General features: G+C 42.2%; 7 protein-coding genes across 8 annotated transcripts; 1 reads left to right on the top strand and 6 right to left on the bottom strand.

The window, feature by feature from the left end:
• Nucleotides 1-897: 897 nt before the first annotated feature.
• On the bottom strand, nucleotides 898-2,251 carry LOC124338112 (pro-resilin-like). 2 transcript variants are annotated; one of them, XM_046792183.1, is made up of 4 exons: nucleotides 2,142-2,251; nucleotides 1,633-2,019; nucleotides 1,303-1,561; nucleotides 898-1,263 (listed from the first exon to the last, which is right to left on the bottom strand). In XM_046792183.1, the coding sequence occupies exons 1-4, from the start codon at nucleotides 2,148-2,150 to the stop codon at nucleotides 1,025-1,027; spliced, it is 894 nt and encodes a 297-aa protein (XP_046648139.1). In that variant the 5' UTR covers nucleotides 2,151-2,251; the 3' UTR covers nucleotides 898-1,024. The 2 variants fall into 2 exon arrangements, with proteins under 2 accessions (XP_046648139.1, XP_046648138.1); XM_046792182.1 differs by having other exon boundaries at nucleotides 898-1,561.
• Nucleotides 2,252-4,182: 1,931 nt separating this feature from the next.
• LOC124335824 (cuticle protein 19-like) lies at nucleotides 4,183-4,919 on the bottom strand. The gene is made up of 3 exons (XM_046789302.1): nucleotides 4,837-4,919; nucleotides 4,621-4,731; nucleotides 4,183-4,546 (listed from the first exon to the last, which is right to left on the bottom strand). Exons 1-3 carry the CDS (start codon nucleotides 4,840-4,842, stop codon nucleotides 4,295-4,297), a joined length of 369 nt encoding a protein of 122 aa, XP_046645258.1. The 5' UTR covers nucleotides 4,843-4,919; the 3' UTR covers nucleotides 4,183-4,294.
• A 2,465-nt stretch (nucleotides 4,920-7,384) lies between these two features.
• Nucleotides 7,385-8,316, bottom strand: LOC124335825 (pro-resilin-like). Its single transcript, XM_046789303.1, has 3 exons — nucleotides 8,190-8,316; nucleotides 7,850-7,945; nucleotides 7,385-7,732 (listed from the first exon to the last, which is right to left on the bottom strand). The coding sequence occupies exons 1-3, from the start codon at nucleotides 8,196-8,198 to the stop codon at nucleotides 7,484-7,486; spliced, it is 354 nt and encodes a 117-aa protein (XP_046645259.1). The 5' UTR covers nucleotides 8,199-8,316; the 3' UTR covers nucleotides 7,385-7,483.
• Nucleotides 8,317-9,854: 1,538 nt separating this feature from the next.
• On the bottom strand, nucleotides 9,855-11,025 carry LOC124335822. The gene is made up of 3 exons (XM_046789300.1): nucleotides 10,925-11,025; nucleotides 10,747-10,860; nucleotides 9,855-10,640 (listed from the first exon to the last, which is right to left on the bottom strand). Exons 1-3 carry the CDS (start codon nucleotides 10,934-10,936, stop codon nucleotides 10,299-10,301), a joined length of 468 nt encoding a protein of 155 aa, XP_046645256.1. The 5' UTR covers nucleotides 10,937-11,025; the 3' UTR covers nucleotides 9,855-10,298.
• Nucleotides 11,026-14,452: 3,427 nt separating this feature from the next.
• On the bottom strand, nucleotides 14,453-15,301 carry LOC124335823 (pro-resilin-like). The gene is made up of 3 exons (XM_046789301.1): nucleotides 15,179-15,301; nucleotides 14,985-15,098; nucleotides 14,453-14,917 (listed from the first exon to the last, which is right to left on the bottom strand). Exons 1-3 carry the CDS (start codon nucleotides 15,185-15,187, stop codon nucleotides 14,669-14,671), a joined length of 372 nt encoding a protein of 123 aa, XP_046645257.1. The 5' UTR covers nucleotides 15,188-15,301; the 3' UTR covers nucleotides 14,453-14,668.
• A 2,625-nt stretch (nucleotides 15,302-17,926) lies between these two features.
• LOC124336693 (adhesive plaque matrix protein-like) lies at nucleotides 17,927-19,007 on the bottom strand. Its single transcript, XM_046790477.1, has 3 exons — nucleotides 18,927-19,007; nucleotides 18,579-18,791; nucleotides 17,927-18,510 (listed from the first exon to the last, which is right to left on the bottom strand). Exons 1-3 carry the CDS (start codon nucleotides 18,933-18,935, stop codon nucleotides 18,028-18,030), a joined length of 705 nt encoding a protein of 234 aa, XP_046646433.1. The 5' UTR covers nucleotides 18,936-19,007; the 3' UTR covers nucleotides 17,927-18,027.
• Nucleotides 19,008-19,603: 596 nt separating this feature from the next.
• On the top strand, nucleotides 19,604-24,358 carry LOC124336689 (protein strawberry notch-like). Its single transcript, XM_046790472.1, has 12 exons — nucleotides 19,604-19,764; nucleotides 19,880-19,949; nucleotides 20,140-21,025; nucleotides 21,088-21,640; nucleotides 21,704-22,076; nucleotides 22,143-22,277; nucleotides 22,344-22,454; nucleotides 22,547-22,796; nucleotides 22,860-23,260; nucleotides 23,325-23,575; nucleotides 23,648-23,807; nucleotides 23,896-24,358. Exons 3-12 carry the CDS (start codon nucleotides 20,215-20,217, stop codon nucleotides 23,986-23,988), a joined length of 3,138 nt encoding a protein of 1,045 aa, XP_046646428.1. The 5' UTR covers nucleotides 19,604-19,764; nucleotides 19,880-19,949; nucleotides 20,140-20,214; the 3' UTR covers nucleotides 23,989-24,358.
• Nucleotides 24,359-24,412: the final 54 nt, after the last annotated feature.

The following is a 24,412-nucleotide window of genomic DNA, read 5'->3' as shown; positions in this document are numbered from 1 at the left end:
ACCTGACGTCGGGCTTTTAACAGATAATAACCAAAATGTTACGTGCCCCATTATGTTCATTATACCGGGTTTTTATTATTGTGTGACCTCGCAACACATAGCAATATAATATCTGATTGAAATTCATTTTCCAATCCTTTCTTTTATTACATCTTATTTCAACTAATAAAAAAGAAAAAGGACGAAATGATTTGTTGACTGATATACAGTAAACCATTCACGCAACGGCGCAACTAATACGAGAATTATACGGGATGAGTCCTTTATATACATATAGCATCACGCCGGAGAAAAAAAATGTGTGCAGTGATTTTTTAAATCTGAAATGTGCGGTGATGGATTACCCGTGGCGTACGTCCTCCAACTAGCGCGCAACACAACCGAAAACGAATCTGAAAAATCTCGTTCAGCTTTCGAATATCAAGAAGGATTTCATGGCGCCGTTCTTAATCGGCTGGCCTTTAACACGATACGCTTCATAACAAACGGCCGAGGAGAGATTTCATACGGCGTATCAAAAGTATGGTGGCTCAGTTAAGCAAAGTCTGTGGTTTGCCGCACATTTTCCATGAATTTTTTTCCACCCCTTTCCTATGACAGATGACAGTTTGATCTGTTGCTAAGATTAAAGCTGTTGCTAAGTTAATAGTGCAGTATTTTATATTAGGGCGTTTTTCAATAAGAAAAACTTCGTGTCATGCTGCTATTACTTATATAAGTAATTGAGCACGACTAAAAAGTGTTCACGACGCCAGTCAAAGCGGATGACGGATGCCAACCTAATTATTTGTCATTAGTTTCACAATTATATCAGCGCGCGCGCTCTCTTTTTTCTTTCAAACCAATCGCTGAAAATCACGCGCAGAAATGAAAGGCGAGCGAGAATTTGTGTTTGGGTTGTAGGTAAATTAGCTAAATGTATTTCAATTTCATCGTGATTTATATAGTTTCATACAAAAATAATTAGAGCTGTGACAGCGATATTTTTACAATACAGAAGTCACGACAATTATAAGCTTTTATTTTAATAGGAAGAGCTGGGCTTGTTGCCATTGCCGTTGCCGTAGCTGTTGCCGCCGATGGCACCGCTGGGCCTGGCGCCACCGTTTCCAGCACTGCTGCCATATCCGCTGCTGCCATTTCCATTTCCACTGCTGCCGTAGCTGTTTCCACCGTTTCCAGCTCCAGCTGACGCTCCGGCTCCGTAGTTGCCGTTGCCACCATTTCCAGCTGATGCTCCAGCTCCGTAGCTGTTACCGCCATTTCCAGCTCCAGCTCCGGCTCCGTAGCTGTTACCGCCATTTCCAGCTCCAGCTCCGGCTCCGTAGTTGCCGTTGCCTCCGGATGGTGCGGGGAATTGAGCTTCGCCTTCGTATTTCACGTCAGCGACGTAACCATTTTCGTCGGCGCGGTAGGAAACGATCTGAGTGCGGCCATCGGGGAGAAGAACGCGGTAGGATCCGATCACAACTTTGCCGTCGCTCTTGGCTTCATGGGCGTAGTCGTTCTTGGTTGGCTCATCCTTGACGGCCCAGGCGAATTCGTAGGGCATCGGGGGTTGCTATTTTTCAGATAAAATCAAACATGAAATGAAAAAGTTAAACATGAAAGAAAATGAAGGAGCTTTTCAACCTCCTGTTCGTAGGATGAAGCGGATGCAGAAGGCTTAGAGTTGCCGTTGCCGTTTCCGTTGTAGGTGTTGGTTGGTTTCTGGCCGCTGGATGCACCGCCATATGATGCGGCTCCGCCAGCACCTCCAGCCTGAGCGCCACCATAACCTTGTTGCTGCTGGGCAGCGCCTCCTTGAGCGCCGTAACCCTGTCCAGATCCTGCGCTAGCTGAGGCCTGAGCACCACCATAACCTTGTTGAGAGGCACCGGACTGAGCTCCGTAACCCTGTTGCTGCTGCTGTTGCTGGCCAGCTTGGCCACCGTAACCCTGCTGTTGTTGTCCGGCTGCTGAGCCATAGCCTTGCGGCTTGGCGACAGCCAATGCGATCAAAGCAGCTAAAACGATGAACTATTGCAATCCAGACGGAATAAGATTCAAATTAGTTATAGAAAAACCAAAGTTTCAAATATTAGTACTGCTGATGATTCAAAACTAGCTACTAAATAGCTAGCCGAAATAAGCCAACTTACTTTGTTCATTGTGTTGGGAGAAGATGAGTCGAACGCTTCAGAGAAGGAACTGATGGTTTGATGTGGAGCTGAGCCGTCCTTTATATACGGATTCTCACCAGCCGCCTACACTCAATCAAGGTTGCAACTGGCGACGGTTTCATCTGCGAAAGAAGCGCGTGCTCACGCATGAAAGGAGTCGATTTTTACTTTTTCCCCCCGCCGTCTCGTATCGTCTTTCCCTTCCATCGTAGATGGGCGGCTTTTCCTTCGGTCGAGCCACCGCGTATAGGAGAGCGCGGAGAGCTGGGCCGGCTACCTGCCGGGAAGATGCTCCGATGCGCTCGTCGCTCATCCTTCCACCACCCCAACTCCTCCTTTCACTTTCGCTCGAGCCGTTGCCATTGGAGCAACGATAGGCAGCACGAATCTGGTTCACGTTGCATGCGCAATTTTCATAGCGACGTATAACAAGATGAAAAGCTTTCACGTTGAACGCACGACGCACGCCGAGTGCGTTCTTCTTCTTCCCCCTTTTCCAGGCTGCGACCGCGCCGCTGCTGTGCGGGTGCTGGGAGCCAAAGTCTATCGGCGATAGGATTTTCGGCATTTCCAGAAAAAAACAAACAAATCTTGCACGCTGGGAGCATTGCAGCACAGAGGAGCGTCGCATCAGCCGCGTCTGCCGGGAGACGCTGTACACGCCTGTGTGGGTTATTTGTCGCAAACCACGTCACCGCATCCAATTGGCGGTTTTTTAATTAAGAAAACAATTTGAAAAAAGAAAGAGAGAGTAATATTGTCACTTTTATTTTTCTTTATTATGTATAGACATACGAGCAACTCTCCCATGCGATCTGTTCGGCGTTGCTTTCGCGCTTCAATTCGCTCTCTCGTGAGGGCCGCGATTGAATCATCAAGCGTGTAGGCCATACGTGACATGTTCAATACTGATGTCGAGTTGGACTGTATATATACGTACCGGACGAGTTAACATTTAGGTTATCGGAAAGCCCAGAAGGAAACGGCCGTCAACGAAGTTATTTGGCATATTTAGGGAACCAATATAGACTCGACTTTGACGGTTAATGGTTATTTTATGGACGGTGAATCTCATCTCGAGTTGACTTTTCAAGTCTTTTGCCTAAAAGCTGATGGCTGGTATTATGGTACAATGGGTATCTTAACGATAAGTTGATTGATCTATTCTTGGTCGGAATGCGTGCGACGCGATAGAGCCAGAATTTATAATCATGCGAAATAATATACTGCTCAACTTGACTCCAATCGGCGCCAACCGTAACGGCTTGAATAATACTATAACATGTGAGGGTCTTATCAAAGTCTTTGAATCGAACGAGACACCGGAACTTTATGCTATCGCTTCGCGTACATGTAGCGTTCACGAATTTTCCCGAGGTTCGTTCCCAATCATCCGAAAGTAAATGTTAAGGTATAGGCTGGGCTTAGACGTAAAAGTTGCGACATGACATACCTAATTTCGGGTTTTCTTTTTCTTATATAATTTCAATTTCCCTTTCGTTCTTTTCTTTCCGTGATTTTTTGTTGTTGTAGTTGTTGTTGTTTGTCATCATTCGTCCATTCTTTTCTTTTTCTTTTTTGTCTTTCGACGACATAAACCAAGTGAGACTCAACCCAAGCAATTAAATATCGGTTTCACTCTCGAGAGAGCTCGGAGACAAACGGAGACGACAACGAGCATACCTGGATGGCGAAAAAAAAAATCTCTAATTTGGCTTTAATGTGTCTCTAATAACTGCAGCCGTTATTGCCCAAGCGCATCGCAACAGCTCGTCTATAGCTGCCTGCTTACACTTGAATACAGAAATTACAAACCACGGGCGCGATGGTTCATCAAAGAAATTTTTTTTAAATTGTCGCTAATATCACCGCGCTGCTGCTGCTGCTGCTGGCAACTGCCATGAGAATGTATATACAGGCTATGATTGGAGAAGAAAGCGCGCTAACCGCGATTAAATGCGCAGAGAAAGAAAGTCAGCACAGCACTCTGTTAAGTATAGCCGCGCTACTAGTGATTATATAAGTTTTGAAATCGAATCTTTTAAAAAAAAAAGATTCGCGAATGTATTGAATATATTACAACAATTTTGTTTAGCTTTCATCGGAGACTCGAAAAACATTTTTCTGATTTTTTAATAAGATGGTTTGCCGGCCGGCTTGTTGTATGATTCGGGTGCGGGGTATTTGGCTTCTCCCTCGTACTTGACGTCGGCGACGTATCCGTTCTCGTCGGCTTTGTAGTTGACGATCTGGGTGCGGCCATCGGGAAGAGCGACGCGGTAAGATCCGGTGACGACTTTGCCGTCGCTGGCCTCCTGGTGTCCGTAGTCGTTCTTGCTCTCGTCATCCTTCACCGACCAGTCGAAGCTGTACGGCATCGGGGGCTATAAATACACAGAAATAATTGAATTCATTAAAAATGTGTTGATGCTGCGGTTATCAGTATGATGCAACTTACGTATTCCTCGGCGGGTTTGGCGTAACCAGCAGCAGCCGGGGCTGGGTAGGAAGGTTTGGGGTAAACCTCAGCAGCAGCAGCTGCGGCGATCAAAGTGGCCAAAACGATGAACTGTTATTGGTTGAAGAAAAAAAAAAGGAAAAGTGTTAATGATGTGATTTAACTTTAAATTGTATGAAATAATTTTTTTTAGATGACTGAATTGTATTATTTTACCTTCATGTTTGCTGATGGGAGAGAAGTGGACTGGACTGTTCGACGGTGGTGAACTGATGATTGGAAATGGTTCACCAGGCCCTTTATATACTCGAATTGGTTTACAACTTTGGGCGCGGAAAAGCTGGGCGAGACGCGGGCAGTTCGACCTTCTAGAAAGGATGAAAACGGCCCTAACCCCGTCGGCTAGATCCATTTCCCACCCGATTTGGGCTTGGGCCTTTCCTGTTGCACGGCAAACTCTCTCATCGAAAATATATGTAACAACTCTCTCGGCCGCTTCCTTTCACTTTCTTTTCACTAATTATCCGCCGTAGATTTGCTGGTGCACCGGCCATCGTATAATTCCGCGTAAGTGCTCGACAGAACCGGGCAGCACACACATTACAACCATCATTCGTGTAATTGTACCATATACTCCGCCCGCTCTGCATACCGCGTCATGCGTGCGACACAAACTGGCACATCACACGCCAGTCATGGAATGATGTTTCTGCACGAAAGATGCTGACAGCTGATACGCGAAATTATTTCGAATTTTCTCATTTTCTTAAAAATTGGGGCTTATTATGTAACCACTGATTTAAATTTTTTTTTCTTTTTACTATTATTTTCGCCATAAACATTTCCATTTGCCATTGAAGACCCAATAAATTTAGTATACTGGTCTTCCGCCCTGTGGCCGTTTATTGGCGCGGCTTTCGATTTCACCGAATGGATTTACGACCACAAGTGTGCATAATTTTTCTTCATTAAGATGTTGATTTTTAAAAGATAACTGGGATTGCGAAAGATACTTTTAAAACAAATGCCGACACATCTGGGATGATGACGTCGCTATATAGTACTTTCCGTTCAGCAGCAGAAATCCAATCAAATTTCTCCCATTTCTCCAACTGTTTATAATCCAGTTTGGAATCTGCGATTCATTCGCCCATTCGATCCATCCGCAATGCGCAAAAACAAAATAAAATAAATCTGCTGATCTAAAACGCGGAACAAGGTGAAGTCATTGACAAGAAAAGTACCGCAGGAATTCGAAATGGGAGTCACGGGGGGAGATGACTGCTGGCATATCTGCGTGTGTTGAGCGCAACAGGTTGTGTAATCATAGCTTTCCAACCGGCAGCACTACATTCCAGAAACTATACTATTTCATTTAATAAATACACGATTTCAACGAGTCTCCCGTCCAAATAAAAAAAAAAAGGCGGATGGTTCGAACGCCCCCCAAAGCACATAAGGGCCCTTAGGTGGACCTAACAGGAGGAAATATCTTTAGGTCTTTTATTTATTTTTCCCCAATAATGACTTAACTTGTCTGTGTACAATGCAATAACCGTTTCTTTTCTCGATGCTTTCTTCCAGAAAAAGAAAATCAAACTCAGTCGGGGCTCTTGTGCTGCTGGAAAAAACACAATTTCTAACAGTCTTTCACTTCTCCCATATTTTGTTATACAGCGCAGATAGAGAATGTGCCTGCCAGAAAAGGAAAAAAACTAAAAGTAGATTCGCTTTCACCGGATCGTGATTGCCGCACCTGCACTGAAACAGAGTATATAGCTAGTAGTATATGTAGATGTAGAGCAAATCGGGAATTGTTTGTTTTCATAGCGATACGCCTTTCGGGGGACTCTATGCGATGCACGAAGTTCACGCGCATTTTCGCCTTGGCTATGTATACATATGAGGGTATATGACTATATATGTGTGTGTGTAGATATAACGACTGCGGTGGGATGATGGTGAATAAGCCAAGGAGAATATTCCGCCGAGATATACAAAAAACAAAAGTAGGGCAACGAGTCTGAGAAGAAGAAGAAGAAAAGAAAATTAATAAAAGCGCAATGATTGCTGCAACAGGTTGGATATGATTTTTCTCTGCTGCGCGTGGGAATGCTCATGATGACGCTCGACATCTACACAGCAGATTGGGTTAATAGAATTCTTTCCCCCCCCCCCCCCCCTTTCTAGTTTATTTGATTGCATTTGTAGCGGCGAATGAAGTACGAGATACGGATGAACTTTATCCCCGGGCAAAATCGTAAAATAAAATAAACGGAGGACTAATACGGTGCGGAATAATAATTTCGATATGTCCTTCGACATACTCTAGACGAAAGAAAGGAAATCAAAAAGAATCTCTCTCTTTTTCTCACTCTAAAGAATATATATACCCTTGTTTAATCAGTGCGCTTTGAAAAAAATAAAAGTATAGCGACATCGTCTTTGACCCAGTTCGTTTACTCGCCCAGAATCTTCACTTTTTCCTTAAATATTTTCAGCCAAGGTAGATATAAGCGCAAAGAGCTGATGCACGCGCGCTAATTCGATCCACTGTACACACAGAGCATTTTTCTGTTGTATATGTACAGCAGGAGACCGCGAATCTTCGCATCACGCCGCCATATAGAGCTAGGCATTTATTGGGCTTTATTATATGCACCTAAAGCACGGCATAATAATCTCTTTGTTGCTGTGTCTGTACACGACACCATCAGCGGAGGTGGAGGGGAAAAAAAGAACGCGCGTTTTGTTACATTCAAAATTCTGGCTAAAGATTTTGTATTAGATTTCGTTATAAATAGAACATTGCACAAGAGAAATTTCCCGCGATTCGGCTTTTGTTGTATGTAGTATACAGTTCTTAGTATTTGCTGGGGGTGCTGCTGGGTTTGTATTCGGGCTCTGGGTATTTGGCTTCGCCCTCGTACTTGACATCGGCGACGTAACCGTTATCATCGGCTTTGTAGGTAACGATTTGGGTCCGGCCATCGGGAAGGACAACGCGGTAAGATCCGGTGACGACTTTGCCGTCGCTGGCCTCCTGGTGAGCGTAGTCGTTCTTGCTCTCGTCATCCTTCACCGACCAGTCGAAGCTGTACGGCTTTGGGGCCTGGGAAAAATGTTGAAAAAAAAAGATTACATCATTAGTCGCTCCATTTCGGCATGGAAATCGGCATCGTCAGGTGGTGTGTTAAGTCTAATTTTTTAGCTGTAGTATAGATCTTACGTCATCGTAAGACGGCTTGGCGTTGGCCTCAGACGGGTAGGATTGCGGCATGGCGGCAGCCACGGCAACCATCATCAAGGCGGCAACAATGACGAACTGCCAAAAAATGTAAAAAGATGAAGACAACCAACGGCGAGAAACGATTTGTGAATGATCACAGATTGCCGAAATCAATCAAGGAATAATACATAAGCACTATTATGAGGCGCTAGAGTGTGTGGCTATGCTCATTGCCTATGCAAATTGGCACACGCTCTCACAAAAAAGACAAATGCATGTATATTAACCATTTGATTGCTGCTGTGCTCAGACGCAAATGCTGCTATGTAAGATTACGTACCTTGTTCATTTTTTTAAATGAATGTACAGATTTGTTTTTGCCTTTGCAAGAAAGTACAAGTGAATGATGGTTGGCTATGAATCTCCCTCGCCTTTTTATACTATGTAACGTTTTGCTTTTCTTATAGCCGGACGTGTTGCACACACTCCGCCTCGGTATAGAACGTCTTACCCTGCAACGATTATTTGCTCGAAGGGGGAAAACACCCTCAGCTCTAATTTTATGATGTTACAGACGCCAGAAAAGAGCCAGAGGGTTGTTGTGTGTTAAGAAGATAATCCACACGGTACCTTTCGAAACTTTCGTTGGTCGAGTGTGATGACGGGAATTTAAAAAGATCTAACCTGGCGTGTTAATACGTCATTTCTGACGGATGTGAATGTCATGTTCCAGGACACCCATATACTGTATAGCGGTCACTTTTACGCTGATTTTTGCTTTGGGCTAGAGTTATTAGAAAATGTAGGACTCTATATCGATTTTATTTTCGGCCTCGATTTTATTCGTGAGTCGTGACTCATTGAAATTACCCTGGCGTGAATAGTTCCAATATAAATTTATGTATCCCAGTGGCGTGTTTTATTTCCCCGGCAATTTCAAATTAAAGGTATATACATACATATATGAAACAAATGGATGGAACACTTTCTATTTCCGATGACACCCCCGAGCCAGCCCCAATCACTTCCATTTTCAAGTGAAGGCTATAACAAAAAAGAAAAAGAAATATGTATAACGCCGCCGCCAACTGCTGTTGCTGCCTCTCCGCGCTATCCGCAATCAATTATTATGCAATATAACAATGTCGACGCGTCGCACGTATAGTGTGCTGTGCATCTCTCTCGACTCACTTTCCCCAAAAGGCCGTGAAAAACTTTTGGGGAAATATATAGGCAACTATTATCATTATATTGTGCACCTTATTTGTCTTCATCTCGTTCCCAATCATCCGCTCTCGCCTCTCTCTCTCTAACCCTCTCAATCTCAATCTCCTCTTGCCAAAAAAGAAATAGACTTTTCTTCGTTGCAGCAGCGCATATGGGATGTCCTTCTTCAGAGCAGCCTCCTGTTTGTTGTGTGAGATTCTCGACTGTGTTCTTCTTGTCAGTCCCGAAATTCACTTTCTCCTTTTTCTTTTTTCTTTTTCGAAATAACTGACGTGCAAAACGTGCGCTATGTGCGGAGCTACTCAGTCGCATGAATACCCCCACATTATTGCCATTGTATATACCACAACAAATGAATTGATGGACTCTTTTTTCGGCTTTTATTATTATTTCCATCGGAAAGGAAAAAAAAAATGAAATGACTGAACAGAACACCCAGCTATAAACAAATCGATTTAGTTCACATAAGGAATCTAACGGCGATTTTTTTTCGTTATAGGAAAAATCCGACAGCCAGCACCGCACGTTTATGCGTGGCTGATAATATGTCGGACAGTGGGGCGGTTCGACAGCCTTCCATTATCGATTCGATTCGATTCGTCATTTCCATTTCGAATCGTGCGTGCTCTTGACTAGGTCTTTTTTAATAGAGGTCTCGGCGATAGAGAGAGAAAGCCTAGTTTTGTATTGCGCAGCTGTAGCGCAATAACGTCTACTTAGTCTAAATAATAAACTTTTTCACGAGCGAATATTCCAAATCAAATAATACAGAAGTTCGTGGCCTAAATGCAATTGGGTTTATTGGAACCGATTAATAAATATACGAAAATACAAAAACATAAATAACTGGCAAATAATAAAGAGGAGACAACGTGAAATTTGACAGTCACCATCATCACACACACGTGATGAGGGTGTGCACTCACCCGCCACGGGTGAGTGAATGAGGGAAAGTGGGAAGAAGGGGAGGTTGAGAATTTGTTTCGGTAAAGATGGTCCTGATGCTATCGGTGTTTAACAGCATGTTATCAGCCAAAAGTGTCGGTTGTACGCATAGCTCGTTTCTAATTTTGAGCGTTGCGCAATTTTTTCGGGAGGCGGACGGCAGAAAAGACGCCCAATAAATCCATCAAATCATTTTTTTTTGTTTTTCCAAAGTAGCTGCATGTTTTTTTAATTTCAAAAGGATATGGTCGATTATAAGCAACAGGTTAGTGAATTTTTATTCGGCCAATCTTCGCTGACCCGGTCCGAAATAAAACGGCTGATGATTCTTGAATGCTGTTTGAGGGAAATAATAATTTCTCGGAAAACCTGCTGCTGGGGTTGCGGCTCGCCATTGCTGGCGACCGACCGGAGCAGCGGGACCTTGGACCGATTTCTTGTAATTCAAATCAGAAACATGGTAGCCGTTTTTGTTTAACGAGGGATCATTGGTTTCCTGATTACGCCCATCAATTAAATTAACTAGACGGGAGGAAACCGGCGTTTCACGGCCCAGATACTTTGCGTTGCTCGGCACTGGTTGAACGAACCAAGGAGCTGAAGGATATGATTGCGGTGGCTGCGGAATACGTTACGGTGTATCGGTGAATAGAAAAATAAATAGAAAATCATGATTATTACACCCAAAGAATTTCTGGAATAGTTTAGGCTATAAGTATATATACTTTCACGTGAGTTATGTAGGGGGAATTTTCCATGGCCAAGGAATCCGGCCATTCTCGTGTTGCCCATGTGACCCCGGTTGCAAAAATGAAAACAATCAGCTGAACGACCTGATGCTGAAAAATCCATTTCCAAATTATTGTATTTTAAAATACTAAATAATTAAAATTCTGTTCTTACCTTTTCGTTCATCGCGAAAGAGTCGGTGATTTGATCCGTTTAAAATGTTGTATAGAGTTCGGGCTTTGCAAAAAATGCCCACGATCGTCGTGAGTCCCAAGCGAAGAAATGAATGAAGAATTACAACGACTGGCCAGCATGCTTTTATCAAGGGCTATGTAGGTAAACATGTCTTCTTCTTATTATGTTTTCCTTCCCGGTTTCGCAGCAGCTGATGGCCCGTTGCTGCGCGTGTTATAGTGTCCATACAATTCGGCCAGATTATTACTGCTAGATTTCCTTATTATCCTCAATGGCAGCATTAATATTATTACGTATCGCATCAATTTGTTGGTCGCTGCTGATGACGAAACCGCATCTGGTCTTTTCCAAATATCGGCGTGTTTTTTTTTTCCCATATTCTTTGCGGCTTCTTCTTATAAGCCATCAACCGTGGTCCAATTATTTAGTGTACTGTACATTGAAATAACACAGGACCACGTGTATGTCCCTGCCTATGTGTATTGTGTCTATACGGCTGTGAGGCCGTGTACCATTCGAGAGTCGTCACGTTTTTCATCGACCTCTTGCGTGCAAACCGCATCAAGGCTCTTGATTATTATAGTCTGGTGTGTGGCCTGCTTCTTTCTTTTTTTTTTCTTCATCTACTATAGTGTATACTCATGCGTGGTTAGCCTTTGTGTATTATATGTTTTCTATAAAAAGAAAGAAGAGTCTTTTCTAACCGTTAATTAGGTTTAGGTTTGTTCGTGTTATTGGGTATTTTTCTGGTATTTTCCTCTTCATTCAAATTGCCAAAGTGGCTATCTTCACACTGCGACCGTGTTGGTATTATAAACGCTCGAGTTCCTCCCTCACGTTCACGACAATTGGTTTACAAAAAAAAAATTAGGATGTGGAAATTAAACCGGATCTGCGCTGATCTAATTTTCAAACTCAACGCGCGGGCAGAGCGATATATAAAGATGAATGTCATGCAAGGGATTAAAAGGCCAGCGCATTGGCTTATAAATGGGAAAGCGCAGAAAATCAGAAGGACACAACTAAACGCTGATTGTGAATTTCTATTTATTCCCTCGTTATTGAACCCAGAGGGCACAAGGTCGCATTAACAGATTTATGCGTCGTTGTGTTCGGCGCGTATTACATACATTTATACAATTGTCCATTGATTTTCAATTGGCGATGCCGTTGCAGTAATAATACAGGGTTTGTGTGCGATTCGGGAGAGCGACCATACGTCGGAAAAGTCTCTAATGCGACACACAAGAAGGCCGAGCCGCCTGCTGTATAGTCTCGTAACCGGCAATTTGCTGGTAAAAAGCAGCAACGAACGCATTGTGAGGATGACGGCAGGAGAGCGCAGCGAGTCGTGACAGGCGCGCCCGACATACAATCGACTGCTGTTTCTTTTTTCTTTCTTTTTTCTTTTCTTTTAAAATTATTTTTCATCTTCTTTTCTCTTCCCATGTCGGCTGACATGATCACGAACCGAACACGCGGGAAATGTTTTTCTTCTTTTCTTTTTTTTCTTTCTTTCTTTCTCTCTACTCTTTTGTCTTTGATTCGATCTATTGAAAGCGTTTCAAAATGAAGGAAGACACATATACTCCCCAAAAAGAAAAAATTCTCTAACCCGCACTGAACTTGGCTGTGAGCTCATAATGGTATAGGTACATAACACATAAAGATATAGGCAAAAAAAAACTCTCTCTCAACTATTTTCCGTTATGCTCCATTCTGCGGGGTTGTGCTGCTGTAATAGACAAGAAAAAAGAAAAGCAAAACAAAAAGAAACGTCGACATCATCGCTAATAGTTTCACTCCCGCGTATGCAAATTTGAATCATTTTTTTTTCTTCTTCTTATTCTTTTTCTTCTCCCGTATGTAAAATTGCATGTTTTTGTTTTTAAAAATATTTTATCGGGCTAGAGGCATCACGACGAGTCTCGGTTCGGGAGCGCTGTGCGTTTTTTCGGATCTACTCCGCGGTCACGTCTTTCGTTGTTTGGCAGTTCGCCTTCTCGTATGTATAAACACACAATATAACCTGGGCTTGTCGCCCTTCTAATAGCTATAGACGCTCTCATATATCTGGCGCGTTATCAATGTTGTTAATATTTTATATGTTGTGAGCTTTTGTTTAGAAAACCATCTAGCGACAGGGTCATTGCAGATTGCAGGTCGTAACTCGTACAAAGTAGCCTACATTCAAAATATCCGACCGGGCCATTATTTAGTCTACTGTCTTCGTGTCGTGGGTGTTTGGGTCTTTTCCTGCTGTTGGATGGGAAACGGGAAAAAAAAAAAAAAAAGAAAAAAAAAAAAGGGAAAACAAGGGAAAATGGAAGATGACACACAAAAAAGTAGACAGAGGTGAAAGGGTCGTCCGTGTATTTTTCTATTCTGTATACATACATATTTTACGTAAAGAGAGAATCTGTGCATGCGTGCAGGAAAAATACGTTTGCAGCAGTTGCAAAGTTGGCGTGTCCTGGCCTCTAATGAAACCCCCCCAACGGCCGCTATGAGGCCTTCGTCATCCCAGTCAGCACCTTGGATGCGGAGTTTTCGGACGCGGTCGGTTTCGGACCTCCCGCCAGCGTATCCCGCAGAGGACCGGGGGCTGCGCCTGCCAGCAGCAGCAGCATCAGGCATAGTACATATAGACAATAAGGCAGTTCATCGTCCCTCTTGCCTTTTTGCGTTGAATGAATAACAAAATTAAACAGGTGGTGGTCGACAATTTCAAAGTAGGAGAATGTGTTTATGCGATGCAGCAACATCAGCATCTTATATAAGAACAAATTTTATTTTGAAAGAACGCGAGTGAAAGCCTGTGTGTCTTGAAGCGACCATTATACGCATATGCAAGCAGAATGAGTAATATATAATAACAGCAGCTAATACGCGTACAGGACGGCGTCGACGACGACTTGGTGAAAATGCGCACAATTAGTCCGGGCGATTGCCGTATGCAAGTTGGTTTCTATAATGAAGTGCGCATGATGATATAACGAAAGTTTGCTGCGTCTCTTATGATTATCCCGACGCGAGTTTTGCGGCCTGGTGTAATTGAACATTTGACGGGTGAGACTTGCGAGAGAGTGAGAGAGGGGAGAACGCGGGTAAAATGGAAAAATTAACGGCCCGCCGCCAAAAAAAGTTTCGTAAAATAAGTGGCGGTCGAGAAGACGACGACCGCCAGACCAGAGAAAGTTAAAGAGGCCGAAAGTTATTCAAAATTATTCGTGTAAAAAAAAAAGGGGCTCAAAGTGAATCTGGGAAATCACGCGAAATATAATTTCTACAATTAATATATCTTAAACGTGCGTGGAAGATTTCAATTTGTGTGCGTGTTTTCTATTATACACACTAATAGAAACATTATACGTCCGAGGAATTGGAAACGGTGGTCAGATAAGCGACCACCCAAGGTTAGCCGAAAAGACGGATCCACGGGTGTGAAAGGCTATTATATAATAATATTGCGTAAGTAAAAGTGCAAAGATCAATGTCAGCTCATAATTATGATATAATCTACGATTATGTATTCGCAACAAAGTGTCATACATATATGTTGGGGGAAAAAAAATAAATTACAAAGCTCAAACAGAAATGGAAGAAATGCGGTTCAAATTCATAATTCGAATTTCGAAAGTGAGAGGATAAGGGGATTTTGTTCAAACGCCAATTTGTTGAGTTGAATGAGCAGAATTCTGCTGAAAATTTGATGGGTTTAACTTAATATTTCGGGGCTGGCTTGTTGTTGTATGATTCGGGTGCGGGGTATTTGGCTTCTCCCTCGTACTTGACGTCGGCGACGTATCCGTTCTCGTCGGCTTTGTAGGTGACGATTTGGGTGCGGCCATCGGGAAGGACAACGCGGTAAGATCCGGTGACGACTTTGCCGTCGCTGGCCTCCTGGTGAGCGTAGTCGTTCTTGCTCTCGTCATCCTTGACAGCCCAGTCGAAGCTGTACGGCATCGGTGGCTGTGTAGAAATAATTGAATTCATTAAAAAAGTTGTGGATATAATTCCGTTATGTTAATCAACTTACGTATTCTTCAGCGGGTTTGGCGTAACCGGCAGCTGCAGCTGGGGCCGGGTAAGAGGGCTTGGGGTAAATGTCAGCAGCAACAGCCGCGGCGATCAAAGTGGCCAAAACGATGAACTATATTGTTTTAAAAAGGAACGATTTTAAATTGATTAAATTGAGATTCTCAATTCTAATACACCTATAAGATTGTATACCTTATTCATGGTTGTTTTTTGGGTAGACTTGAAGTTGTTCTGTTCTAAAGTGGAACTGATGTTTTGAAACCGATTCCGTTTGCCTTTATATAGGACCTTTTCTGATAACCGTTGACTGCAGACGAAGAAAATTGGTTACCACCCAAGGTTGCTGCTGGCGCTCTTGTTATTATTGCCTGTCATCTGATGTGCTTTTCCTTTCTATATCCAAAGCAAAATAGTTGGCATCACAACGGCCACCCTAGCAGAAAGGAAATTGCTGCACCAGAATACATCGCTAAACACTTTTGGCCCAGTTCACATCAGGTATGTTTACTCACCATCCTAGAACTATATTATACGCATTATACGCGTATTATACGCGAGATGCCCTTTAGCAGCTCCCGCAGCGACAGTCAGTGTGGCATCACGCGGCAACTCCGAAATGAGTCCTTTCACTTTTCTACGGTATACACCTCTGTTCTATTCTATCTATACGAGACAGAAAGTATAATAATAACGACGCCGAGAAATTCACAACACGGAGGCCCTCTTGCGGGCAGCGTCGGCGCTCATCCAGCTGTGACTCTGGCCCCCCTCATCTTTTCAGTCCCGCTGGAAACCTTCAACAGACTACAGGGATGATATTTTCTCTTCCTCGTGAGAAAAAAACGCATTCTTTTCGCGAAATTTCAAGTCTATTCGTTCAGCTCCGTTGTCCGTGAAGATGATTTTCGCAGGTTACGCAAGGCATAACATGCTGTAACCGGCAGCCGGCGGGAGATGGGCCTTGGCGCCGGTCTTTTTGTATTAGAGTTGTTCCAGAGTTGTTCAGAGATATAGGAAATAGACACGGCGATATGGCCCGATACGGCAGCACGCAAGGCAGTTATTATACAGTAGGTAAATGCTGTAGAAACTGCCGCCCGAAGGCCGATCACACCAGCGCGTATTGGAAATTCGTGAGCCAACGGCTATAATTGGCCATTGTTTGTCTAATCGCTCGTATATATCACGCCCTGTTGTATAGAGCTCGATCGGGGAGCTATTGTCTGCTCGTCTCTCATCAGACACAGTGTTTGTTTTGCATCATGCTCGACACGCCGCGCGAGAGCCTCGACTCTTTCGTATAAAAGGTTAAACCGATTTGATTTCACTGTTGGTGATATTGTTGGCTGTCACTTCTTATTCACGCTGTTATACTCTCTCATATCTTTTTTTCCTTGGACCCTATAACTACAACCCATATCAAATATTTCATTTTTATTTGTATAGACTTGAATTTACTGACTATAAGCATAACTTTTTTTATATCGTTTTGTTTATGTTGTGGCGCAGATAATATGAAAAGAAACAAGGTGGTTTCGCGTGAAAACACATGTGGTTTTATTAAATAAGAAAAAACATGAGAAGAATGATATCGATAATATATATAAAAGGTGATGGCAACATTTCAATATAACTTTCTCCTGCCGTATTATTATTTCTACTGTGTTGTTCAGCGCAGCCTTTCACAAGCAACTGTTGGCAAATAACACTTGGAAGCACTTAGATCGATTTCATATATTAAAGAGGAGCGTTTTCACGAGTTTCGAGGAATACAACTCGTCCAAACCAGCTTTTTATTTTTTTATTTCTTATGCATCGAATGCAAATTTTCGTATTTATTATCGTATTCCTTATTTACTGGATATGTGCCATTACGTCAGAACACGACACATGCCGACACGAAGCGGCCATCTACTGTTGTATATTAAACTATGTGTGTGCACACGCAGTTCGCGGTCGACCGAAATAGGCCAGCACCATCATCCCTGTTGGGAGATTAGTTCGGGTGCACGACAGAGAAAAGCATCCAATGTTGATTGCGTCATACTATACGGTCCGTAATGTTATTTGATGTACAAGCGCCACTCGCCCCCACATTCCTCATCGCGCGCTATTAACGCCCCATCACCGTCGCGTCTCTCGCTCGATAAGCGCTTCTCGTATGGCATCCCATATAATTGGCGAATTGCAACTAACCGCACACTGTTGAGAAATATTTATAATAGATGCAGGCTGAAAGTTTCTAGATGGGAGTGTTGAACGAATAATAATTTTAAGTCTCCATCTTATTTATCTGCCATTCGCAATATCATGACGCTCCCGACTTTTGGATGCCAGCAACTATATAGCTAGATGGATCGTGACCCATATTTCCATGAACGATGAGATGTACACACACAGACCAAAACAAAAACACACCGTGATCTTGATATATTCACATCAGATTTTTGAACTGAAATGTCGTGATGACCGTAAGCACTAGCAAAAGTCGATTTATTTACCGAGTTCTGTTCGTAATCACTGTTATTACTTTGTTAACACCTTTTATCATTCACAATTTTTTTTGTTGTTGAAAGATTATGTATGAAAAGGTCAGTGTAATCTGCCTTCAAACAGCTTGCAGACGACTGCTAACAGCGGATAAAATCTAGGGAAAGTTGAAATAGTCTCGCAAATTTTTAACGATTTTATAATTTACGAAATAATTCGTTTTAAAGTAAAGTAGACTGAAAGTAGACTATCAATTTCATTTGTCTGCGTTTATCTCCGAGTCAAAATTTAAAAGTGAAACTACCTAAAATTAAGAATTTTTAATGAAGCGTTTAATTGCGTTAAAAGTTTATTTCGTGTGATAGCCAGACTCATCTATCTTTGGCAAATTTTCCAAAATGTGAAACCCTCGCAGATGTAATCATTTATCATAAGATATGGTAATTGTTCTTTAAAATTTAGACCTATGTTTATTTTATCTCAAAGAATCCGATTAAATTACATCATTCATATGGTGAAAGTCCTGTGAAAGTCACGTCATGTAATCCGATCTAGTAGGTGGGCTTGGGATAAGCGGGCTGAGCTGGCTGAGAGTACGATGGTTTGGGGGCAGCGGGCGCAGGGTAAGATGGTTTGGGAGCAGCGGGCGCAGGGTAGGATGGTTTGGAGGCAGCTGGCACAGCTGGCGCAGGGTAAGATGGTTTGGGATAAGTGGGCTCAGCTGCAGCTGGGTAGGACGGCTGGGGCTTGGGCTCCGGCTTGGTCTCGGGGTAGGCAGGCTGAGCTGGTTTGCTGGGGTAAGCTGGAGCAGCAGTGGGTTTGATTTCGTCGTATTTGGCCTCTCCCTCGTATTGTACATCGGCGACGTAACCATTTTCATCGGCCTTGTAGGAGACGATTTGGGTACGGCCATCGGGGAGGGCAACGCGGTAAGATCCTGAGACGACTTTGCCGTCACTGGTTTCCTTGTGTGAGTAATCCTGGTAAGTGGGATCGTCCTTAACTTCGTAAGCGAAGTCGAATGGCATCGGAGGCTGGAATAACAATGCAAAAGCGTATTGAATAAAATATGTTGAAAGACAGTTGAATAAAAATTGCTTACATGATCTGCTTCGGCAGGCTTGCTGTAAGCTGGCTGTTCGGTGGGCTTAGAATAAGCTGGAGCACTTGGAGCAGGTGCCGGATAAGCTGGAGCTGGATAAGCTGGAGCTGGCTTCGAATATGCTGGAGCTGTTGGTGTTGGATACGACGGCTTGGAGTAAGCTGGAAGCTCGGCAGCAATAGCCGCAGCGAACAAAGTGGCCAAAACAACGAACTGGATAAAAGAAAATTTTACCAAACGGGAGAGAGGGAAAGTTAATTGTGTTGGCTATAAAGAATTAGTGCCGGGACTATATTCCAACTTGGGTTATAATATAAATATATCAAAATAATGCTTTTCAAATAATACCTTGTTCATGTTGAGCTAGTAAGAATATTGTGCTGATTGTTCTTGGATAGAACTGATGATTGAAATCGAACTCGGACAGTCTTATATACCCAAATTCCGGACCCAGCACCAAGGATATCCAACCCCAATGGATTGCTCGCTCAACCGCACGGATGAAAGCACACCCGAGGTTACCATTGTGCGGTATACCTTGCGGACTCGCAATGCCGATCAAAGGGAGCGGCCGCCGTGCAAATTACACGCTGACGCCCGATTCATGATTAGAAATTTAGCAAACGGCAACGGATTACAAAGCCGAGGGAGAGAGCGGGGGAGCTTACCGATACATCGAAGTCATTCGAACCATTCCCGACGAAATATAGTAAGAAAACTTCACATTATTTCCTTTTTATTACTACCCAATAAATATTGAGTGACAAGTCTTTGTTATCTGTTCTGCAACGAATAGTGTGACAAGTGAAAACGGGATAGACTCCGACGTAAAAGCTTGAAAGCGCAAGTTGTTTTAGTTTCGTTGGTGACAGTGTTTGAATTACGCGGTAAAATTTGGGCTTCTGTCATTGAGAATTTTAGCGGGAGAAAGGGAGAGAAAATTCTTTTAGCCGTTGGCTCTATTCCGAGGCTATAGGTAAAGTTCAGTAAAAGTGCATATTACCGAGAACTATGCTTCACACGCAATTGACAGCCAATACTCCGATAGTTTTCCGGCTAGGCTCAGACAATAGGCGATACCAGTTACCACACGTGCACGAGAATAGTTCTGCGAAATGAAATTTATTACGCCATTTTTTTCATTAACTGTCCTCTTTGCTTTGATTGAATAAGTGATCAATAACAGGTAAGAGAGTAGAAATAATGTGCATGGATCAAGTGTTGTGGTGGTAGTCTCAGTATTTACTCATAGCTTTTAAAAACTTTTTTTTATCATTTCTATTTTCGTTGTTTCATCATAGATTTCCATCCAAATCAGGTGATGCAGTAGACAGGCACAAGTCAAGGATTCCTTGCTCTCGGCTTTTCTAGAACCGGAGGTAAGTTAATTAAGGACATTTTGTTTTTCAAGGATTTAGGCTTAGGGATTTTTTTTTGTCGGTTATATCGATCCATTTATGGCTGGAGGCGATATCGATTCTTTGTGTTGCTATGAAAATCAGCATGTGGTTATTCAATTATTAGTCTAACCTACGCCTAACTCCATACCGTATAAATTTTTTAGATAAAATATCAACTTCAAGTTAGTGTCTGTTTATTGTAGGCCCTACACATCTACAACAAAATTGAATTTACCATGGCGAATCCGTTGTTATTACCGTTTGAGATTAAGAAAGAAAAGTCAAAGGATGGATTTATCGTACGTGATCATCCCAGTACGGTCATCGAAACCCCGTCAATATCTAACTATGTTGACCTACCTGACACTTCCTACATCCTCGATCTGCCATCAGAAACAATTAATAGCGGAGGCCTATCTGCCATCCAGTTAGAAACCATCATCTACTCGTGTCAGAGACACGAACAAAAATTGTCTGACGGTTCTCGAGCTGGATTCCTGATCGGAGACGGAGCCGGTGTTGGTAAAGGTCGGATGGCAGCTGGCATCATCTTTGAAAATTTCATTCGTGGACGTAAGAAATCAATTTGGTTCTCAATTTCAACTGACCTCAAGTACGACGCTGAACGTGATTTGCGGGACATCGGATGTGCCGACAAGATTGCAGTTCATGCTGTAAACAAATTGAAGAATTCCACAGCCCGTACGGTTGTCACTGAGTCGACTAAAGAAGGTGTTATTTTTTCGACTTACTCCGATTTAATTACCACTTCCTCAACTAAAAGGTTATTGTGCCTTGAACAATTGCTCAAGTGGTGTGGGCCAAATTTCGATGGCGTTATTGTTTTTGACGAGTGTCACTTCACGGATGACATCAATTTCAGCGGATCGACTAATAAGGGAAAAATAGAATTGGCTGTCTTACAATTGCAAAATAAGTTGCCAAATGCAAGGATCGTCTACATTTCTACAGCCGCCGTTTCGGAACCCCACAGCATGGCAAGCATGGTTCGTCTAGGTCTTTGGGGTCAGGATACGCCATTCAAAGGTAAATATTTTTTTATCTGTTGAAAGTAGAACGGCTAAAAATATTTTCGCTATCCGTTGCAGACTTTGGGCAATTTCTTGAAAATGTAAAGAACTTCGGTGCGATTGCCGGGGATATGATAGCCATGGAAATGAGGCAACGGGGATCGTACGTAAACCGTCAACTTTCGTTCAAGGATGTCACGTACCAAGTTGTCGACATTTGCCAATTGCCGAAATTCATGAGATCCTACAACAATTCTACTAAAGTTTGGCTTCATCTGCAACAGTCTTTTACAGAAGCAGCTGAACTTATGGATTTAGGCCAAAAGACACAAAAGATTATGTGGACTTTTTTTTGGTCAGCGCATCACAGATTTTTCAAATGTCTGTGTATTTCCGCCAAAGTAACACATGCCGTCAAGTTGGCTAGTGAAGCTGTGAAACGCGGCGAAAGCGTTGTCATTGGCCTTCAATCAACAGGAGAAGCTTACACCCTTCAGAAAATTCCGGACGACGGATCTGCAATGCCAAATTTCGTTTCAACAACAAAAATGCTTATGCTGTCTTTGGTTGAAAAACACTTTCCAGCTTCCGATAATCTCCAATTGCTTGCCGATGCTCGAAACAACAAACGTAAATATTTTTCAAAATAGTATACCATCTGTTGTAATTAATTAAATGCTGAATTTTTTACACAAGGAACCGTTGGAGGTAAAAGAAAATCTGTGAGAAAAACCGCAGGAACCTCCAAAAAGAAGAAAAACGAATTAACTGACGATTTCTCTTGTGATGAAATAATTGACAGCAGTTATGTATCTGCTCCGGTATTTGACTATCATTCAGACTCAGTCGATTCCAAGCTAAAAGACGAAGAGGCAGACGACGACAGGAGGATTAAGCTTGAGAAGGCGTCGGTAATCAGACAAGGACTTCTAGAGAAAATCGAAGAGCTGGGAACTTTACTTCCACCAAATTGGATGGATCAACTCATCGATGAACTCGGAGGGACAGAAAATGTGGCCGAAATTTCTAGTCGGAAGGGCCGTCTGGTCCAAAAAAACAATGGCCTGGTATGCATGATATAATATCATGAATTTTTTTTTTTTTTTTAGGTTACAAGTTTATTTCTTTCGCAGGTCCAATACGAGCCGCGCTCCGAAAAAGATGTTCCTTTAGAGTTTATCAACATTCGTGAAAGAGAGCGTTTTATGAACGGGGAAAAGAAAATTGCCATCGTTTCTGCAGCTGCCAGCTGTGGAATTTCTCTTCACGTAATTCCTACTTAACTACTTTCACTTATTCTTTATACTTTTAAACTAAACAGTGGTCTCTTTAAGGCTGACAGACGAGCGAAAAATCAGAGCCGTCGAATTTACATTTCGCTAGAATTGCCGAATAGCGCTGAGCTCGCTCTGCAGCAATTCGGTTGTACTCATCGCAGTAATCAAGTAAATATTCCCGCATCGCTGCGAGAACTATAGCCTTTTATTATTTCCTAAATTTCAAGAATGTGGTACATTAATTTTCGTTTTTCTTTTAGGCGAAAGCTCCGGAATTTATTTTTCTTGTTCCGGAATTGGCTGGGGAGAGACGATCCGCATTGATCGTTGCTAATCGTCTTCAATTACTTGGTGCTTCCTTCAAAAATCAAAGATTAGATGAAGGCTCTACTAAATTAGAAGAAACTAGTGAATATGACTCTGCGGTAGTCGATGCCATGAACGTTATTATGGGCCAAAAATCACCCGTTGTTCCGGTCCCTGCTGATTACAACGGCAACTTTTTCGGAGGTAAATACTTGGATTGACCACTACAAGGATTAAGGATTTTTTTTAATTCAAAAATTATGTTAGATATCAGAGCAGCACTAGCTGAAGTCGGCATCATACCCAACGTGGTTCCACTGGTTAAAGTTGGGAAATTTGTTCCAGATATTCTAAATCGGATTTTGGGTATTCCTGTTGATCATCAAGCCACTCTATTGCAATACTTCAACGGTGTTCGATCAAAGATCTGCAATCCGGGAAAAACGGAAAGACACAATTGCATGACGATTCTTGATTTGCACTTGCACAACAAATGTACCCATCGTAGAAACGTTATTCTGAAAGTTACATCCAAAAATACTTTTGATTCGGCTAAGATATATCTACATGAAATTGAAGTTGACAGTGGCATGGATTGGAAAACAGCAGAGGAAAAATGGCTTCCAAAGTCTAGACAAGCAAAGGAAGGGATTTATTTTTCAAAAGAGGTAGTCATAGGTTTTTTTGTAAACATTAATTCTACTAATTTTTCGGGTCATGACTTTTATTCAGGGGTTCTATGGGAAAAGAGACATCATTATTGTCCGAAGTACTGAAATTGTTAGTGGTGGAGCCAAAGGAGATTTAAAATATACCGTGATACGACCTAGTACGGGAGTGCAATTACTACCACAATCTTTGGCTGAAATTACCAAAAAATACACCCCTCAAATAAGTTTGCCGAAACTGGCGAAGATTGAACCAAAGTGGTTGTGGGATTTTCATTACAACGCTTCAAAAAATGTTTGTATTCACGACTACTGGTATGTAGATTTTGTCATAGTTTATTTTATAAAAGCTAGATATTCATCATTACTATCGATCGGTCTTTGAAGGCTTAACACTAAAACAAAAAACCACAACAAGGGTCCCGAAGAATGCCAAGAAGGTTTGCGATCATGTGCAACGTACAAGATTTTGGCTGGATCAGTATTTCTTCTTTGGAAAGAAATCGAATCTATTATTAGGGAAAGCAATCCACAGTGGAAAATGCAGGTAATACAAGTTAGTCATAAAAATAAAAAGTTTATGTATTTATTATTTAATTATTAAATTTTTTCATGTGTACCTCCTTCGGTTTAAGATCGCCCGCGTACTTGTGGACAGCAGCAAAATTGTCGGCATAGTTATTCCCGATAATTGCGAGTCTCAGCTGATAGCCTTTCTTACAAAGTAGTGTGTAAGATAATGTTGGCTCTTCATCACTAACCGAAATTTACTTATTAACCGTAACTGCGGGAATTATTAATGTCTTTACAAATAGAAGATTACAAATTATGTTGCCCCGTTAGACAAAAATAATTTGCTACGTAGTGGACGAACTCTAAAGTTTACATTGTTCTCATAGTGATTTATTTGTTTTCACTAGAATTCGCGCTATGAAAATTAGATGCGATTTTTCATTTTGTTTTCCTATTGAAAATGTTTTCAATAGTTAACCATATTGAATAATTTTTTGTTTCGCAACTGTCTTCTTCAGTTCGCTTGAGGGATATCGATCGTGTATTTTATTTGTTTGATTACCTAAGTAAAAATTTCTCTATCAACTTGTTTATAATAACTTGTGTGTATTTATTTTATAATAATCTAAATTTGTCATC

The sequence above is a fragment of the Daphnia pulicaria genome, chromosome 4 (assembly GCF_021234035.1).
Source record: "Daphnia pulicaria isolate SC F1-1A chromosome 4, SC_F0-13Bv2, whole genome shotgun sequence".
In the NCBI taxonomy this organism is placed as follows: Eukaryota; Metazoa; Arthropoda; class Branchiopoda; order Diplostraca; family Daphniidae; genus Daphnia; species Daphnia pulicaria.
The sequence above is the reverse complement of the archived record's forward strand: the minus strand, read 5'-3'. Positions and strand labels throughout refer to the sequence as shown.